Source organism: Malus sylvestris, chromosome 12 (genome assembly GCF_916048215.2).
Source record: "Malus sylvestris chromosome 12, drMalSylv7.2, whole genome shotgun sequence".
In the NCBI taxonomy this organism is placed as follows: Eukaryota; Viridiplantae; Streptophyta; class Magnoliopsida; order Rosales; family Rosaceae; genus Malus; species Malus sylvestris.
In genome coordinates this window covers 21,833,386-21,853,233 of record NC_062271.1, presented here as the reverse complement: position 1 = coordinate 21,853,233, position 19,848 = coordinate 21,833,386, and the positions used below count along the sequence as shown (strand labels likewise).

General features: G+C 39.1%; 2 protein-coding genes and 1 long non-coding RNA gene across 4 annotated transcripts; 1 reads left to right on the top strand and 2 right to left on the bottom strand.

Moving 5' to 3' along the window:
- Positions 1-5,588: 5,588 nt before the first annotated feature.
- Positions 5,589-7,522, bottom strand: LOC126594186 (wall-associated receptor kinase-like 20). Its single transcript, XM_050260406.1, has one exon. It carries the CDS (start codon positions 7,462-7,464, stop codon positions 6,409-6,411), a length of 1,056 nt encoding a protein of 351 aa, XP_050116363.1. The 5' UTR covers positions 7,465-7,522; the 3' UTR covers positions 5,589-6,408.
- Positions 7,523-14,855: 7,333 nt separating this feature from the next.
- On the bottom strand, positions 14,856-15,761 carry LOC126592247 (wall-associated receptor kinase-like 20). Its single transcript, XM_050257969.1, has one exon. It carries the CDS (start codon positions 15,759-15,761, stop codon positions 14,856-14,858), a length of 906 nt encoding a protein of 301 aa, XP_050113926.1.
- Positions 15,762-16,642: 881 nt separating this feature from the next.
- LOC126594195 (uncharacterized) lies at positions 16,643-18,152 on the top strand. Of its 2 annotated transcripts, XR_007613163.1 has the most exons (3): positions 16,643-17,282; positions 17,384-17,452; positions 17,733-17,751. It is a non-coding gene; the product is annotated as an uncharacterized LOC126594195 (long non-coding RNA). The 2 variants fall into 2 exon arrangements; XR_007613162.1 differs by lacking the exons at positions 16,643-17,282; positions 17,384-17,452 and adding an exon at positions 17,554-17,631 and having other exon boundaries at positions 17,733-18,152.
- Positions 18,153-19,848: the final 1,696 nt, after the last annotated feature.

Here is a 19,848-nt window from a genome sequence, read left to right as displayed (position 1 = left end):
CCTAGAAGAAGCCAATAGTGTTAAGCCTGGAAAATTTAGTGGCCACAATTTTCGTAGGTGGCAAAAACAAGTGAAATATTGGATAACTTTCTGAGGACTTGCATCCGCACTTGAAGAAACTCAATCAAACAAAGATTCCTCTTCTAAAGAATCATCTTCTAAACTAACCCTTGTCCTAATAGAATACCATTGTCACAACAGAATCTTAAGTGCCCTTTCTGATCACCTCTATGATGTGTATCATGCTACTACATCCACCGCCAAAGAACTTTGGGAAACTTTAGAAGTGGAATATGGAGTTGTAAATGCTGGGATGGATAGGTTCACGGTCTCAAACTTTAATGATTATAAGATGGTTAATAATAAGTTTGTGGGGGAACAAATACATGAATATCAAGAGCTATTAAGAGGCGTTGAAAAGAAAGGAACGAAGTTCAGTGAGGACTTTAAAGTCTCCTGCCTTATTGATAAACTGCCTCAATCTTGGAATGACTTTGCTAGAACCTTAAGGCATAAACAAGGAGAACTTACTTCGGTTCAAGTCATAAATTCAATTAGGATCGAAGAGAAACATAGGTCAAGCCAAAAGAAGGAAACCGAAAGGCAAACATCTGTGAACTTAGTTGAGAATGACACCAACAAAATTGGGAAAAACAAAAACAAGTTCACCATAAATAATAAGAAGAACTTCAAACCTAGAAGAAAAAATTTAAAGTTCAAATCACCCAACAAAATTAAGAACTTCCAAAAGACTAAGGATCAAGGGAGAGAGAAGGGGGTTTGCTTCGTTTGCGGAAGAACCAATCATAAGGCTAAGGATTGCTTTTACAAGAAGACTGAGGAGAACAAGTATAAGTCAAATCATAATGGTCCAAAAGCCCAAGTGAATATGCTAATGGAGCAACAATCTTCTCAAACACATTTTAAGTATGATTCCTTTGTCAATTTTACTTATGAAAATAAGGATTGGTGGGTAGATTCTGGAGCTAATGTACATGTCTGTTTTGATCGTGAATTTTTTAAACCCTATCAGAAATCAGGTGGAGGACGTGTAACTCTAGGAAATGATTCAATGTCGCAAGTGCTGGGAATTGGAGACATAGAACTAAAGATGACATCTGGAAATGTCTTAATTTTGAAGGACGTGCGACATGTACTTGATATTAGAAGAAAATTAATTAGTGTATCATGTTTAGTAAAGCAAGGCTATAAAGTTGTAATGGAATCAAATAAGGTTGTAATAACCAAGAATAATGTATTTATTGGAAAAGGTTTTATTAGTGAAGGATTATTTAAGTTAAATGTTTCTTCAGAGTGCAATACTCTTCCAAAAGTTCTTAATGTTGAATCTAGTAATGTTTGGCATGGACGGTTGGGACATGTAAACTTGTTCAAAATTAAGAAAATAATGGATTTGGACCTAGTCCCACAGTCAAACATGAATCTTAAGCATAAGTGTGAAATTTGTGTACAAGCAAAACAACCCAAGAAACCTTTTTAAGTCCGTGGAAAGGAATACCCAAATTTTAGAGCTTATACATAATGATGTTTGTGACTTAAATAGATTACCTACTAGAGCTAGTAATAAGTATTTTGTTACATTTATAGATGATTGTTCGAAGTATTGTTATATTTATTTGATAAAGACCAAGGATGAAGTATTTGGTAAATTCAAGATTTACAAGACCGAAGTGGAAAATCAATTAGAGAAAAGGATAAAGAGACTTAGGTCTGATAGAGGTGGTGAGTACACTCTTACCGATCTTAGTGTTTTTTGTGAAGAGCATGGTATTATACATGAAGTAACAACACCATATTCTCCACAATCAAATGGAGTTGTAGAAAGGAAGAATAGCAGTTGAGTGTAGCAGTTGAGTGTCAAATATGTTCTCGAATGGAAATTCTTGGAATGAAAATACTAATTTCAAATCTGGTGTAGCAGTTGAGTGTCAAATATTTTCTCGAATGGGGCATACTACTCCAAATTGCTTAAATAGGAGTGATAATGGTTCAAATGGATACCAAGTTACTATATGCCAAATTTGTGGGAAAAGGGGGCATAATGCTTTAGAGTGCAGGTGTAGAAACAATTATTCTTATCAGGGTGCACCTCCACCTCCTTCTCTCATTGCATTTTCTGCTCAAGCTCCATCTCACATGACTGCAGCAGACTTTGGTCAGAATGCTCAACATTTCTCTGTTGCTAATACATAGGTGCTAGACACTGGTGCATTACACCATATGACACCTAATCTTAGGAATCTAAATCAACCTGTGCAGTACAATGGTGATGAGAAAATTACTATTGGTAATGGGGAAGGTTTAACTGTTAATCATATTGGTTCTGCAACACTTTCAACTCCACAACATTAATTATTTCTCAAGAATATCTTACATGTTTCAACAATTACTATTAATCTCTTATCTGTCAAGAAATTGTGTGAAGATAATCATTGTTGGTTCATATGTGATGAGATTGTATTTTTTATACAGGACAAGGCAACATGAATGATATTGTACCAAGGCAAGAGTAGAAGAGAGCTATATGAGATCCCTGTGAATGTGTTTTCAAGAAGATTGGTTGCTCGTTCAAATAAAGCAGTTGCACTACTTGGGAAAGTTGTAAAGGCTTCAGTTTGGCATAAGGGGCTCGGACACCCATCTGAAGAAGTACTTGTTGTTATGCTCAGAAATGTTGGACAGTCTATTAGTGAGGATTCCTCATCTTCTGTTTGTTTTTCATGTCTTTATGGGAAAATGTGTAGACAACCCTTTCTTGTAAAAGAAACTAAGGCTAGCTCTATATTTGCAAAAGTACATTCTGATATTTGGGGGCCTACTCCAATCAAGTCTCTAGAAGGGTTTAGGTACTATGTAAGTTTTATGGATAAGTTCTCAAGATTTGTATGGATCTTCCCTATTATCAATAAATAAGATATTTTCCAAGCATCTGTCAAGTTTTCTGCATTTGTCACAACTCAGTTCAATTCTGTAATTAAGTGCTTACAAATAGATGGTGGTTCTGAATATATGAGTAACAAGTTTCAATCTTTTTTGGCAACTAAAGGAACTACACATTCTATACCATGTCCTTATACTCAGCAAAATGGTCTTGCTGGGAGGAAACATAGGCATCTAGTAGAGACTGCAATTACACTTTTAACTGAGGCTGACGTCCCATTACAGTTTTGGAATTATGCTTGCAATCATGCTGCATTTCTGATTAATAGAATGCCATGTAAGGTTTTCAGGATGAAGTCTCCATATCAGTTACTGTTTAAACAATAACTTGTGTTGCATACATTGAAGATATTTGGATATGCAATTTATACATTCTTAAGGCCATATACTCAAAATAAATTGCAACCAAGATCCAAGCAATGTGTTTTTCTTGGTTTTGCTGTTGGATATAAATGGGTAGTATGCTCTGATATAAGTAGCAATAAACTGGTGTTGTCAAGACATGTAATTCATAATGCGACTACATTTCCATTCAAAAAGGGACTGCAATTATCTTTTGGGAAGTCAAACAAGGTACATAGTACAAAAATGCCTCTAATCATTGTTCAATTGCCATGTTTTGCATTTGATACAACTACAACAACATCTCCAACACATTGAGAGCCATATGCAAATCCAAAAATTGATGAAGAATGATCAAGGGATAGCTTGCAGGTTCTAAGTTCATCCATTCAAGATTCACATGATCTCAATGCTCATACCCATAACTCTCATACTCTCTCAACATCAACTCAAAATACAATATCATTGTTGCATGTCCACAGTCCTTCACAATTACAGGTAATACTACCACACTCTTCTCATTTGGTTGAAACTAATGAAGAATCAATTCACAATATGGTCACAAGGTTAAAGTCAGGTGCAGTTCCAAAAAGGTTTTACACAGGGTACATTGGTTCATTTCTAGAATTACAAACACTACAGATAGATGATGAGTGTGAATTTACTACGGGTTTTTCTTTCATTGATGCAATAAAAGATTTGGAGGAACCATCAACATTCAGAAAAGCTTCTACAATCCCACAGTGGCAAAGTGCAATGCAAGAAGAGTTTAATGCACTTAAAGCTCAAGGAACATGGCAGTTGGTTCCTTCTCCACATAACAGAACAATTATTTGAAGTAAGTGGGTCTATAAAGTTAAGAAAAATCCTAATGGAAGTGTATCCAAGTATAAAGCTAGACTTGTGGCTCAAGGTTTTTCTCAAGAGCAAGGCATTGACTACTCAGAAACCTTTAGTCTAGTGGTACGACACACTACTGTGAGACTCATTTTCTCATTAGCAGCTATACATAAATGGGAATTGAGGCAGTTAGATATCAAAAATGCATTTCTTCATGGTGACTTACAAGAAGAGGTGTTTATGAAACAACCTCAAGGGTTTGTTGATCAAACTAAACCTAATTATGTCTGCAAGTTGATTAAATCGTTGTATGGGTTGAAACAAGCACCTCGGGCATGGAATTCAAAGTTCACAAGCTATTTACCAGCTTGGGGATTTGTTGAATCTTCATCTGACATAAGTTTATTTGTGAAAAGTGATGACAAGGATGTGGTGGTTCTTTAACTATATGTGGATGACATCATTTTGACAGGATCAAATGCTAAGAAAGTTCAACATTCATTGAAGATTTGGCAGGTGTATTTGACTTGAAAGATTTGGGAAGACTTACCTATTTCTTGGGACTCCAGATTCATTACAAGGAGCATGAAGACATAATTGTGAATCAATCAAAGTATGTTAAAGATCTTATTCATAAAGCTGGAATGGAGTCTTGCAAACCTGCAAATACTCCATGCAAGCCACATAATCAAATGCTATTGAATGAGGGAAAACCATTGCAGGATTCTACATTGTACAAAAGTTTGGTTGGTTCACTGCAATACCTCACCTTTACACGCTCGGATATAGCTTATGCTGTGAATTCAGTGTGTCAATTTATGACTACTCCAACAGATGTACATCTCACCTCTGTGAAAAGGATTATTAGATATCTTCAAGGCACTGTTGAATGTGGAATTACATATTCAGCTGATACTGATATTCATGTGACAACATTTTCTGATGCTGATTGGGCTACCAATTTGAACACAAGAAGGTCTGTGACTGGATACGTGGTATATCTTGGTGGGAATCTAATCTCTTGGCAATAAAAAAAGCAATCAGCAATTCTTGAAGTTCTACAGAGGCAGAATACAAGGCACTTGCACATACTGCAACAGATGTGGCATGCATTCGGTTGATTTTGAAAGATTTGGGGGTTGCATTGCCTATTCAACAAACCATATTTTGTGACAATATGTCTGCAATAGCACTTAGTGCTAATCCGGTGTATCATTTTATTCGAGAAAGGGTGCATAATGGTGATCTGTTGGTTGAGTATCTACCTACTGATGAACATACAACTAATGTTCTTACGAAAGGCTTACACAATCCAACGTTCACTCGACATTGTTTCAATCTCAAACTCGGTTACCCTAGTTGAGATTGAGGGGGGATGTTGACTGATATTGACTCAAGAAAATGCCACATAATCTGCCATGTCATCAATATTACTGTTGAAAGTTAGTTAGGGCTGGTTTGGTATTGTTGTGCTTGGAAAAAAAAGCTGCTGTGAGAATAAGCGGCTGTGAAATAAATCAGCAGAGTGTTTGGTAAACTTTTTTGTAAAAGTGCTTTTGGAATAAAAAAAAAGCAGTCTGATAGTGAGTTTTTTCATTAAAGGAGCACTGTAGCTCTGTGTGCTTTGAAAAAAAACCAGTTTTCCAAAGCTACAAATAGCAGCTTCAGCTTTTTCCTTTGATTTCAGCTTTTTCTCACAGCAGCTTCCAAAATAAGCCTTTTTTTTTTCAATTTACCAAACACCTAAAACCCTCGCAGCTTTTTTTCATGGGTGTTTTTTTTTTAAGCACCCCACTCCCAAATCACCTCTTAGGATGGTTATTAGTAGCTTACACCGCAAGAAAGGTGGTTAGGCTACTAGAGAGATATAAAAGGCTGATTGCAGCTTAATGTTTGTAAGAAGTCATCATTCTATCAATACTACATCTCGCATCTTCTCTCTAATTTTCTCTCTAATCTTTCAATATTATATGTGCTGCTTCCTTCTTCTTCTTCTTCTTCTTCTTTCTGCAACTCTGGTTACTTCTGTTATGAGGAACTAATTAACTCTTTCAGTTAATTTTAATTTTTGTTAGGTATTGCCTATGTTACAATTGCATGCAACCGATTTTACTAATTCCGACCAAAAAGTACTAAGAAGAAAATTTTACTAAAAATCTTGGTTCTGCTATTTTAAAGTGCGTCAAGGTGATTGTACGTAACCAAAGCTTGCTGATGACCTTAAATTTGAAAAGGAATTGCCAAACTATCTTACCATTGAAAGTTCTAATAAGTTGCTGAATCCTCATTTGTAACAATGCCAATGATGTACTGAATCTCATCAGCAACTTCCTTCATGGAGGGTCTGTTCTGCCTTCGCTCATCCAAGCACGCCAAGGCTAGAGACGCGAATTCCTTCATAGTCTCCAGCTCTACGATGCCAGCCCCTTCTTTAAGCCTAGGATCTACGGCATCCATTAGCCTCTCTTCTTTTAAAGTGTTCTTGACATAAACCACCAAGTTCACATCTTCTTCTTCTCTGTTAAAATCAATAGCTTTCTTAGAAGTCAAGAGCTCCAACAGCACCACTCCATAGCTATAAACATCGCTCTTATCTGTCAGTTGAAAGTTCAGGTAGTACTCCGGGTCTAGGTATCCAAAGGACCCCTGAGCACATGTTGTAATGTGACTTGATTCGGCCACGGCCAGTCTTGACAGTCCAAAATCAGCAACTTTAGAGTTAAGCATTTTGTCGAGTAAAATGTTGCTTGATTTTATGTCGCGGTGGTAAATCCGTGGCGTGACTGAATCGTGGAGATAGGCAAGTCCTTCAGCTGTTTGATGAGCAATAGTAAGCCTCATACGCCAAGTGAGTGAGACCCTATTAGCAGTGTTGTAATTTCCATAGAGATGTTCGAAAAGGGTACCATTTGGAATGTACTCGTAGATTAAAAGTGGCTGTTCAAGCTCAAGGCAACAGCCCATCAATCTGACTAGGCTTCTATGGCTCACTTGACATAGAATTCGAACTTCGTTGAGAATTTGATCCATGCCTTTTGTGTTCCCGGGCTGGGCTCTCTTTACTGCAGTGATAGTTCCATCATCTAGAACACCTTTGAAGACCTCACCAAAGCCACCGGCACCAAGAACATAATCTTTGGAAAAATTTTTGGTTGCTCTCGTGATTTCTTTGCCTGTGAAGAGCTTGGCTGATTTTCCGGTATTATTGTTTGCATTTAACATGTCTTCCCGGGACTTGGTCAAGCTAAAATGTGCTGCTCTGGCAATTTTCTTTTCGCGTCGCTTGTAGACTATGAATGCAAGTGAGGCACCAAGTAGCATTGCAACGGCAGCAATGATCAAGCCTATGAAGAAAATATGGAAAAGATCACTACCAGTTATTCAATGACAAACAACGACAACAACAACAACAAAGCCTTTTCCCACTAAGTGGGGTCGGCTATATGAATCCTAGAACGCCATTGCGCTCGGTTTTGTGTCATATCCTCCGTTAGATTCAAGTACTCTAAGCCTTTTCTTAGAGTTTCTTCCAAAGTTTTCCTAAGTCTTCCTCTACCCCTTCGGTCCTGAACCTCTGTCCCGTAGTCACATCTTCGAACCGGAGCGTCAGTCGGCCTTCTTTGCACATGTCCAAATCACCAGAACCGATTTTTTCTCATCTTTCCTTCAATTTCGGCTACTCCTACTTTACCTCGGATATCCTCATTCTCAATCTTATCCTTTCTCGTGTGCCCACACATCCCACGAAGCATCCTCATCTCCGCTACACCCATTTTGTGTACGTGTTGATGTTTCACCGCCCAACATTCTGTGCCATACAACATCGCTGGCCTTATTGCCGTCCTATAAAATTTTCCCTTGAGCTTCAGTGGCCTACGACGGTCACACAACACGCCGGATGCACTCTTACACTTCATCCATCCAGCTCGTATTCTATGGTTGAGATCTCCATCTAATTCTCCGTTCTCTTGCGAGATAGATCCTAGGTAGCGAAAACAGTCGCTTTTTGTGATCTTCACTAGATTGCTCCGATCATTAGTGTGGATAAGTATATAAATGGATAGAGATAGGAAAGCAAACACAAGATGTACGTGGTTCACCCAGATTGGCTACGTCCGCGGAATAGAAGAGTTCTCATTAATTGTGAAGGGTTTACACAAGTACATATGTTCAAGCTCTCCTTTAGTGAGTACAAGTGAATGATTTAGTACAAATGACATTAGAGTACAAATGACATTAGGAAATATTGTGGGAGAACGATCTCGTAATCACGAAACTTCTAAGTATCGGAGTGTGGTATCATCTTGACTTGCCTTATCTGTCGCATAGGTAGATGTGGCAGCTTCTCTGGAAGTACTCTTCCTCCATCCAGGGGTGGTATCTTTAACTGGTGAAGATGCACAAGGTAATGTATCAATTTCACTTGAAGCTTACTTGTAGTTTCAGGCTTGGTCAAGCGCGATACAAACCATGTAGTAGGAGTCCCCCAAGTCGCCGAGCTAGGGGATCTGCTGAAAGAGGTGACAGACAAGGTAAGCAATCAGAGCTCCGGCTGATTGTTCACCTTCTCCCCATCTTGCAGCAGCATGAAGGATAAAGAGAAGAAAAATGAGAAGAGATGATATGGAATACTTTTGCTTTTGAAGAAGTAACTTTCCACAGTCTAATTCTTGAACTGAGCTGGAGGGTTTTCTGGTTTCCTCCAGAGTATAAGGCCGACTGAAGAATTTGAGGGTCAAAACAAGTCCATCAAATCTAGAGTACGTTCGACCATGCTGATATGGGATACTTTTGCTTTTGACAGAGTAATGGATGTATCGGCATGTGTGCTGTTACGCTTGTCTCCACATGCTTCCTTGTATCCTTCGCACTTGCCCTATCTGTCCCTCGAGCAGATGCGGTATCTTCCCTGGACGCATAAGATGTTGAAGATGAGTACTCGAGAACAATGCCAGGTAAGTAATCAGGTAAGGGGTTCCAGGCAGTCAGTTCCTGGCTGGTAACTTGATTTCAAGTGCTGACTGATTGCTCTCTTTCTCCTTGTCTTGCAGGTAAAAACGAGGCCAAAGGAAAAGACAGGGAAAAAGCATGATATGGGATACTCTTGCTTTTAACCCTGATGATATGAGATATTCTTGCTCTAGTATAGCTTGTTTGCAGAGGTATTATCGGGGGGAAAGAAAGCTGAATATTTCGAAAGGCTTCGTTGGGAGTGCCCTCTCATATATGAGGAAGGGTTGAGCATTTTTGCAAGTCTGCCTGTCCGTTGGGGATGGAGGTCGACATATATAGGAGTCTCCCTAACAAAAAGTAGTAATGCTATTCCTTTACCCTGCTTGGTCATAGCACGGTAGTGGGAGCTGCCAGCTTCACATGTTTTAACTCTGTCAGAGCACTTTGAAAAAGTGGTATGTGGTATGTGGTATCTGGCTCTCGAGATTCGGAGAACGATGCTTCTTCGATTTTTGAGAAAGCAATCATGCTGGGGGTCTGGCGCTCGAGATTCGGGGAGCAATGTCTCTTCGATTTTTGAGAAAGTAATCATGTTGGGAGTCTGGCTCTCGAGATTCGGAGGACGGTGCCTCTTCGATTTTGGAGTAAGCAATCTTGTTGGGAGTGTTTTCTCGGATGTGAGTAAAGGTTGGGCATGTTTGCTAGTCTACCTTGCCACGAAGCACGAAGGTTGACACACAGGGACTTCAATTATCCAACAGTGGTACTGTTCCTTTACCCTTGTGGGTAATAATATGTTAGCTAGACCTTCAAAATTTATGTGTCTAAACTTTGTTAGTGCAGTTTTTTTTGCTATTCTTTTACCTTTCTTGGTCAGAGCGATGTAGTGGGAGCTACAAGCTTCACATGCTCAACTTTGGAAAAGACTTTGGCAAAGTTATCTGTGGTACCCATGAGCTATTGTTGCGTGTGGGAAGTGGGTGATTGAACAGTAAGATTCATATGTTTTCTACTTCACCAGAAGTCTTCGACAGAATGCCCATAATTTCCGCAAAGCTGAGTGTGCTTGTGACAGGTGCTCACAAGCCTAGAAAAGTAGGTGCCTCTTCAATTTCTGAGATCGGCCCTCGTGGTCTCTGAGCAGCCCAGCTTTTGAGAAAGCGAGCGCCTCTTCGATTGATTCGAAGAACGATGCCTCTTCGATTTTTGAGAAAGCATCATGCTGGGGGTCTGGCTCTCGAGATTCGGGGAGCAGTGTCTCTTCGATTTTTGAGAAAGTAATCATGTTGGGAGTCTGGCTCTCGAGATTCGGAGGACGGTGCCTCTTCGATTTTGGAGCAAGCAATTTTATTGGGAGTGTTTTCTCGAATGTGAGTAAAGGTTGGGCATGTTTGCTAGTCTACCTTGCCACGAGGCACAAAGGTTGACACACAGGGACTTTCCAATTATCCAGCAGTGGTATTGTTCCTTTACCCTTGTGGGTAATAATATGGTAGCTAGACCTTCAAAATTTATGGGTCTAAACTTTGTTAGTGCTGTTTCTTTGCTATTCTTTTACCTTTCTTGGTCAGAGCGATGTAGTGGGAGCTGCAAGCTTCACGTGCTCAACTTTGGCAGAGGACTTTGGCAAAGTTATCTGTGGTACCCATGAGCTATTGTTGCGTGTAGGAAGTGGGTGATTAGGCAGTAAGATTCATGTGTTTTCTACTTCCCCAGAAGTCTTCGACAGAATACCCATAATTTCCGCAACGCTGAGTGTGCGTGTGACAGGTGCTGACAAGGTTGGAAAAGTAGGTGCCTCTTCGATTTCTGAGATCGGCCCTCGTGGTCTCTGAGGAGCCCAGCTTTTGAGGAAGCGAACGCCTCTTCGATTTCTGAGATCGGCTTTCGTGGTCTTTGAGCAGCCCAACTTTTGAGAAAGCAAACATCTCTTCGATTTATGAGATCAACCCTCGTGGTCTCTAAGCAGCCCAGCTTTTGAGAAAGCAAACGCCTCTTCGATTTCTGAGCAGGCGCCTCTTCGATGTCTGAAGCTCCGTCGAGTGCAGCTTTTTATAGGGCTGGCATTAAGTTCCAAAGCACACTTGAATCTCCACCAGTAGAAGCTCCATTCTTGCACTTCTAAGATCTTGATTTGTCCGACCTCTTCTCTCTTCAACACCTTTGAAAATGTCTGGCCCCTCCGACCGTCGTTTTGACTTAAACCTTGTTGAAGAGGCAGCCCCGCCTTCTCCAGACAACATATGGCGCCCATCCTTCGTCTCCCCTACTGGTCCTCTTACCGTTGGGGATTCCGTTATGAAGAATGATATGACCGCTGCGGTGGTGGCCAGGAGCCTTCTCACTCCCAAAGATAACAGACTACTTTCCAAACGGTCTGATGAGTTAGCTGTTAAGGATTCGCTGGCTCTCAGTGTTCAGTGTGCAGGTTCTGTGTCTAATATGGCCCAACGCCTATTTGCTCGAACCCGCCAAGTTGAATCATTGGCGGCCGAAGTGATGAGTCTCAAACAGGAGATTAGAGGGCTCAAGCATGAGAATAAACAGTTGCACCGTCTCGCACATGACTATGCTACAAACATGAAGAGGAAGCTGGACCAGCTGAAGGAAACTGATGGTCAGGTTTTACTTGATCATCAGAGATTTGTGGGTTTGTTCCAAAGGCATTTATTGCCTTCGTCTTCTGGGGCTGTACCGCGTAATGAAGCTCCAAATGATCAACCTCTGATGCCTCCTCCTTCTAGGGTTCTGTCCAGTACTGAGGCTCCGAATGATCCCTCTCCGGTGCCTTCTCTTTCTGGGGCTCTACCGACTGCTGAGACTTCTCCTAAGCAACCTTTGTGAAGGCTCCCTCTTGTTTGTTTATTTTGACTCATGTATATGTACATATTTGTAGCTTATCGGGGATATCAATAAATAAGCTTTCCTTCATTTCAACGTATTGAGTTAAATACACCAAAGCCTTCTTCGCTAAGTTCTTTGAATTTTCTTTTGTTGGAGCTTTGTGAGTGGAGCATGTAGGTTGAGGTAGTGTTCCCTTAATTTCCTGAGTGAGGAAAACTTCTCGGTTGGAGACTTGGAAAATCCAAGTCACTGAGTGGGATCGGCTATATGAATCTTAGAACGCCATTGTGTTCGGTCCTGTGTCATGTCCTTCGTTAGATCCAAGTACTCTAAGTCTTTTCTTAGAGTCTCTTCCAAAGTTTTCCTAGGTCTTCCTCTACCCCTTCGGCCCTGAACCTCTGACCCATAGTCGTATCTTCTAATCGGAGCGTCGGTAGGCCTTCTTTGCACATGTCCAAACCACCGTAACCGATTTTCTCTCATCTTTCCTTCAATTTCGGCTACTCCTACTTTACCCCGGATATCCTCATTCCTAATCTTATCCTTTCTCGTGTGCCCACACATCCAACGAAGCATCCTCATCTCTGCTACACCCATTTTGTGTACGTGTTGATGCTTCACTGCCCAACATTCTGTGCCATACAGCATCGCCGGCCTTATTGCCATCCTATAAAATTTTCCCTTAAGCTTCAGTGGCATACGGCGGTCACACAACACGCCAGATGCACTCTTCCACTTCATCCATCCAGCTTGTATTCTATGGTTGAGATCTCCATCTAATTCTCCGTTCTTTTGCAAGATAGATCCTAGGTAACGAAAACGATCGCTCTTTGGTATTTCTTGATCACCGATCCTCACCCCTAACTCGTTTTGGCCTCCATTTGCACTGAACTTGCACTCCATATATTCTGTCTTTGATCGGCTTAAGCGAAGACCTTTAGATTCCAACACTTCTCTCCAAAGGTTAAGCTTTGCATTTACTCCTTCCTGAGTTTCATCTATCAACACTATATCGTCTGCGAAAAGCATACACCAAGGAATATCATCTTGAATATGTCCTGTTAACTCATCCATTACCAACGCAAAAAGGTAAGGACTTAAGGATGAGCCTTGATGTAATCCTACAGTTATGGGAAAGCTTTCGGTTTGTCCTTCATGAGTTCTTACGGCAGTCTTTGCTCCTTCATACATATCCTTTATAGCTTGGATATATGCTACTCGTACTCCTTTCTTCTCTAAAATCCTCCAAAGAATGTCTCTTGGAACCCTATCGTACGCTTTCTCCAAATCTATAAAGACCATGTGTAAATCCTTTTTCCCATCTCTATATCTTTCCATCAATCTTCGTAAGAGATAGATTGCCTCCATGGTTGAGCGTCCTGGTGAAGCTAGTTTCATTCTCAGTTTGCAGGGCCTCCAATTCGGACATTTGAGGTCTACACAAAAACACAGGACTGTTAGCTTATGAGTTGCTAATGGAAGATGGCAGGTACTTATATTTATAACTAAATATCTCATTAGAACAAAAAAAAACAAAGGTTCATGCAGACTTGTTAAATTATAATTTGTATGCAAATAGGAATATTGACTCCTTAAATAATTAAATATAAGTAGTCAAGTTTTTTTCATCTGGATATTTCTTCCAACTCCATTGCTGATGATTTTACTGGGAAATTATTTTATGAGGGTTTGGTCAAGTAAATTATGAGAATAAATTCTAACAGGGCAGCTGAATTTTGTGCTGGTCTCTTTTAAGTCTAAGTTGTATATCACAGTATCATAGATTACAAGGTTACAACCTTTGACTTTCTTCTGTTAATGAAAATATAAAATTTCATAATAATTAATTTGCTTAGTTATTTACACCATTTATGTTTATGGAGATTTTCAAAATGAGTCACAGAATTTCAAAATTTTTTCGTTACACATTTGAAATTATATCAATATAACGGGCTGGTTTGGTATTGCTGTGCTTTGAAAAAAAAATTATTTCTGATGTGTTGTGAGAATAAGCGGATGTGAAATAAAGCTGTAGAGTGTTTGGTAAACTTTTTTGTAAAAATGCTTTTGAAAAAAAAAAAAGCAGTATTATAGTGTTTAGTAAACTTTTATGTAAAACAAATGTGAAAAAAACCGGTTTTTCAAAGCTGGGTTTTGCAGCTTCTTGTTTTTGGTTTTTTTTCACCCAAAACTGTGAAAAAAAAGCTAAAACTGAAGCTGAATGTTTACCAAACACAAAAGCTTTTTTTGATACCAACTTTTTTCATAATCACTTCAATAACAAACTATGCCGGAATCTGTTAGTTTGCCTTCGGTATCTGAGGTGCATAGGAGCCACAATTGCACTAATATGACCAAAATTATGTGAATTGGTACATGTAATGCAAACGTGGCACCCACTTCGACCCTAAAACCGATCCTCATGATAGCCACATCATTGAGAAAGTCAAATAGTAAAAGAAAATTAATATGATTTGATAATATCATGTGTAATGAGAAAATATTGAAACATCAAAACTCATTTTAAAAATCACCTGAATATTATAAAATATAATTACCTTCAATAATTCCTCTTAATGTGCTTTGATCAGCATATAACATATTAATTAAACATTTTGCAGATGAGCCAAATAGGATATGAACAAAAAAGAAAAATAAAATCTACTTTGGAATGCTAAAGATCTAACGATCACAGTGCTACAGTACTTGTCTTGATTCAAATCTATATAAAAGAATACAGTCAATATATTCTGTAGGCACTCTTATTAAAACCAGCGCATGTGGAGGATCCAATACATGTTAGCCAGCTGTATTCCAAACTTAGTTTTCATCTAATTAATAAGTTAATTTCCTTATACATTGTTTAATTAAACCTGAAAACGGAGTTATAAACTGACTTGACGATGATGAAGATCTCAAACATTCGTAGATGGGACGAGGTAGGTCATCGTGACTTGGGGAGAAACTTGGGATTTTCCCATGAGGGAACTAGCTAGTACAATAACTAAAGCAAAACGAAGGGAAAAGAGACACATACTTTGACATATTGCATTGATGGGGTCCCATTGAAAACCAGTCTTGCACAAGCACCTTCTTTGTCCACTCCGATCTACCAAACACTCCGAGTTAGACAAACCCCGACAATCAACTGAAACCTTGCACTCCGGCTCCCGCGGCGATTCCCACATCATCTCCACCCCAGACTCAGGCCAACTGTTCAAAGGCCCAGAAAAAGAGTCCAAATTGACAAAACTCTCATAAGCCGAACACCTTTCCTTCATAACCCCAATTTTGTAGGCATTGGTAGACCCACCAGTCTTGAATAAACAACAAATCTGGAAGCACCCGCAAGCGGAGGCAGCCATTGCGTTGTGCTTAATGTAGTCATGGCATAAGCTATTTGATGAGCAGTTTTTCGAGAGAGTAAGCATTTCATAGGAACAGTTCATGCCTATCACTGTGTTGCTGCTGGTGATGTTGAAAGGGAGGTTGTCGTCAAGTATTAGGCCTTGGGATTTAAAGTCGGCCGACATGCACGTAACGTTGTTGGCTAACCCCGGCGGCCGGATAATTAGACGCCGGGTTAGTGGGTTAATTGATGTGATTAAATATGATGAGCTGTTGAGGGCGTCAAACCACAGTGACCCTGCATGGCATCGGACTTTGTAGTGCTGGTTTCCGCAGTCTGGTGATGTGCTTAGCGGGTAGGGCACCGGAGTGTGGCCGCAGTCCTGGCAGCGATTTACTGTGGCTAAGTTTCGTCCTGTACAGCATAGCATTGAAACTGTGAGAATGAGAAGAGAAACTAGTCTGTTTTCCATTTGGTTTGTAGATGGAGGAAAAATGGTATATGCTTATGTGATTAGAGCGTATTAATTTGGGAGCCTGTGGCTGAGCAGTCACACATTTGTTTACTTTTGTTATAAAATATAAGCTGGTATTGTACTTGCTATTGTTTCTCGTAGGTAACAAAAGGGCTCCTCGGTTTATTTTGTGGTTACAATGACCTTAAAATTTTTAAGTTTTCATAGAAGCCGTAAATGTTTACGGCGAAGATTCTTGTGTTCAGAAATGAGTAGTGCGTAGAAGTTGAACTTTAACTAGGTGGTAACCTAATGCTCGTGATCAGCATGTTTTATGTCATATAGTATCATTTGGCATTAAATCAAATAAGATGCACTAGGAACGTTCTCATTTTTTCCAATCCAGATATCATTTATTCATAATTTAGAAATAAGAGTATTGCATGGTACGTTAGTAGGTAACCAAATATTGAAATAAAGTTCATGACTCTAGTATTATTGAAAATACCAAGACTCTAAGAACACCCTTTTAATTTCTTTCTTAATACCTTCTAGGAATCACGAACTTCTTCCGCAAGTGTAGGGATAAATATTCTATCTTTAAAGTTATAAGCACTTAAGTTATAGTGGTGACATTTTTATAATTGTTTGGAATGGATGAAGTCTTGAATTGGGAAAGGGGAAAAAGATTGAAACTAGTTGATCTTATTCTTGATTTTTCAAAGATTTGATTACAGATTTCAATGTGAAACTTTTTCGTTTTCAATTCTATACGTATTCGTAATTAAACACATAGGATATTTTAAGAATTGGAATGACTCCATAACAATCTTGGATATTTTATTTTAGTGAAGAATCCCAACCTATAGAGTATAGGCAATAACTAGTCTGAACTGCTTTTAACCAAAGAAGAAAATATCGGTAATATCGGAAATATCGGTAGTCCGAAAACACGGAAATATCGATGGAAATATCGGGATAATATCGATATCGATAAAAATTACATGGAAACCACGGAAATTGTAAGAAAAACTTGGAAATTTTTAATGAAACTTTGTAGGATGTTTATTTAGTCAATTATCTATTAGTTTATCACAAAAAATTGGAAGGAAATGCATTGCATGATGGATTTAACTGATTTAAGTTGATTATATAGCGAGCTGACAAACATTGTGAGTGTAGAAAATATGTAGTAATTAATGAAAGAAGTTTAAACACACCATAATCATTTATATATAATTAATTAGTACAATATTTGGAGGTTTTATTTAGGATATTAAAAAAAAAAAAAGGGAAGTGAATAAAATGATGAAGAATAATGTGCCGAATTTGACAATTTAAATTTCTTACACATAAGCATGCGTCTAGGCGTTGAAGTTCCAAATTATAGTATATCAATTAACGATTGAAAATCAATACATTGAATAAGATTAAACTTTAATTTGGATGCCGATTATGTTTTTTCAACTTGATATAAAGTAAAAGTATTGAATTTTGGAAGCTAGGAGTGTGTCAATTGAATTTTGGCTGACGTGCAAGGTATCAATCTCTTCGTCTCTTCGAGGGCTACAACTTTCCTTTTTGTTTCACTCAATTTCGTTGCGTATTGAAAAAGTTATACTCATTTGAATCTTACCAAGTTTCCGGCGACCTCAGTAGATTTCGAGGCAATTTCCGGCCAAACCACAACGAGTCAGACGTCGTGTGAGGTACCATTCTCTTCGTCTCTTCGAGGGCTACAACTTTCCTTTTTGTTTCACTCAATTTAGTTGCGTATTGAAAAAGTTATACTCATTTGAATCTTACCCAATTTCCGACGACCTCAGCGACCTCAGTGACTTTCGAGGAATTTTCCGGCCAAACCACTACGATTCAGACATCGTGTGAGGTACCATTATCTTCGCCTCTTCGAGGGCTACAACTTTTCTTTTTGTTTCACTCAATTTCGTTGCGTATTGAAAAAGTTATACTCATTTGAATCTTACCCAGTTTCCGACGACCTCAGCGACCTCAGTGACTTTCGAGGCATTTGCCGGCCAAAACACTACGATTCAGACATAGTGTGAGGTACCATTCTCTTCGTATCTTCGAGGGCTACAACTTTCGTTTTTGTCTTGCTTGATTTCGTTGAGTTTTGACAAAGTTATGGCCGTTTAAAGTGGGTGTAAAATTTCGGCCGAAATTTTGATTTTTTCCCCCATTGGGCGAGTCCCACATCGCCCATGCAAGGAAGTGAGCAATGAATTTTTCCTATAAAACTCACACTCCCCTGGTGAGATAACCAAAACTTGTTTGGCCTTTGGGCCATGATCAAGTTAACTATGTGTTGAGTTTTCTCAACATATTTAAGTATTTTTTTAATAAAATATCGCGATATTGTTGATAATTTCGAAAATATCGCGATATTATTGATAATATCGCGATATTTTGACGAAAATAGGTTGGATAGTTAAAAAAATTTCGGAACTTCAAAAAAATGATAATATCGGCGATATTTCGCCGATATTATCGATTTTTTCCTCCATGCTTTTAACAGATAAGAACTTCTTCCGCAAGGGATGGATGGACTACCCGTCCTCTTCTTGAGTCTGTACTAGTGCTCAACTCTAATACCTTTTTAACTTTTGGACACCTAAATGGCTAGTTAGGGTTTTTCCTATTAATTTGTAACTGTTGAAACCAAGTGTCCCACATCGGATAAAGGGAAGGAGAAAGAGTACTTTAAATAGAATTACCCTACTCTAACTAACACCGAGACATTTTGTGATAAAACCTTACACTTGAGGATTGTGCAGGTGATTAAGTGAGGACAGTATCGGTGTTGTTGGAGTGAGCCCTCGGCCCATCTACTTGAAAAATTCCACAGTAACCCAAGCTTCAGTTGAGAGTATAAATCTCATATCAGGAAAATAAGGGACCTTATATGTGTTTATAAGTAGTTGGGCTACTCTCTATATTGCCAATTGGTCTTCTTATATTGCTAATTAGTTTTATAATTGAACCACTGTTGCAATCAGTAAAATAAGGGACCTTATATGTGTTTATAAGTAGTTGGGCTACTCTCTATATTGCCAATTGGTCTCTTTATATTGCTAATTAGTTTTATAATTAAACCACTGTTGCAGTCATATTTAGAATAGGAATGTGATTGTGTAAATCCTAGGGAATCTATGAATGTATCTTATATACCTAGTAGGAGTAGATTACCTATTAAATGTTGTAATCCTAAAGGAAAAGGTTTTTACCTATCCTACTACTATAAATAAAGGCACAATGTGGTGAATCAAACATACCTCACAATTAAATCAATCTCTCTTCTCTCTCAATATTGCCGAACCCCTCTCTCTCTCTAAACCCTAGATCGTTCAATCAAATAGGCCTACAACACGTTATCAGTATGCTCTTACCAGAAGTTGAGGAATTAAAGCATCGTTGGAGGAGGCTATCATCCACCAAATTCAAAGACTTATTCGTTTTCTGCTAATCAGGTACGCTTAAAATAAAAGAAGATATTTGAAACGTCCACAAAGCATGAAAATATTCCCCATGATGCATGAACCCCTTCTATGTTTATATTTTCCTTTCGATATATATATTGTATATGCTCATATATTTGTCAATATATTTGTTTCATGCATCGCACAATTAAATTGTTATGTGGAATTTGTGAGTCAAAGTACAAAATTAAATTAGAAGCAAATATGGGTTTCCTAAACCCTAAGGGATTTGAAAAAAAAAAAAAGAAGGGAAATTGGGCATGGTGCGGCACACCCACCGCACCACTATTATGCATACTGATACCAGGCCTCGGCCTGGGGTCCAAATGGATGGGCCTGCAGCCCTTCACCCTTGCACCGTGGCCCATAGCCATGCAACAAACCCAAGCCTGCAACCTTCATTCAAATCCAGCCCAGTTGGCTGGGTGTTTCCCACAACATGCTCTAGCCTACAAGGCTAGGTCTTTTCTCTCGTAACCCAAACTTGCAGGTCAGCTTTCGCTGGACCTACCTGTGCCACCCCGTAGGCCCTTGGGCCTGTCTCGTCTCTGGACCCGTGGCCTGCAGCCACCCGAGCTTTTTGGTCATGGCACCAAGCCCAAATTATT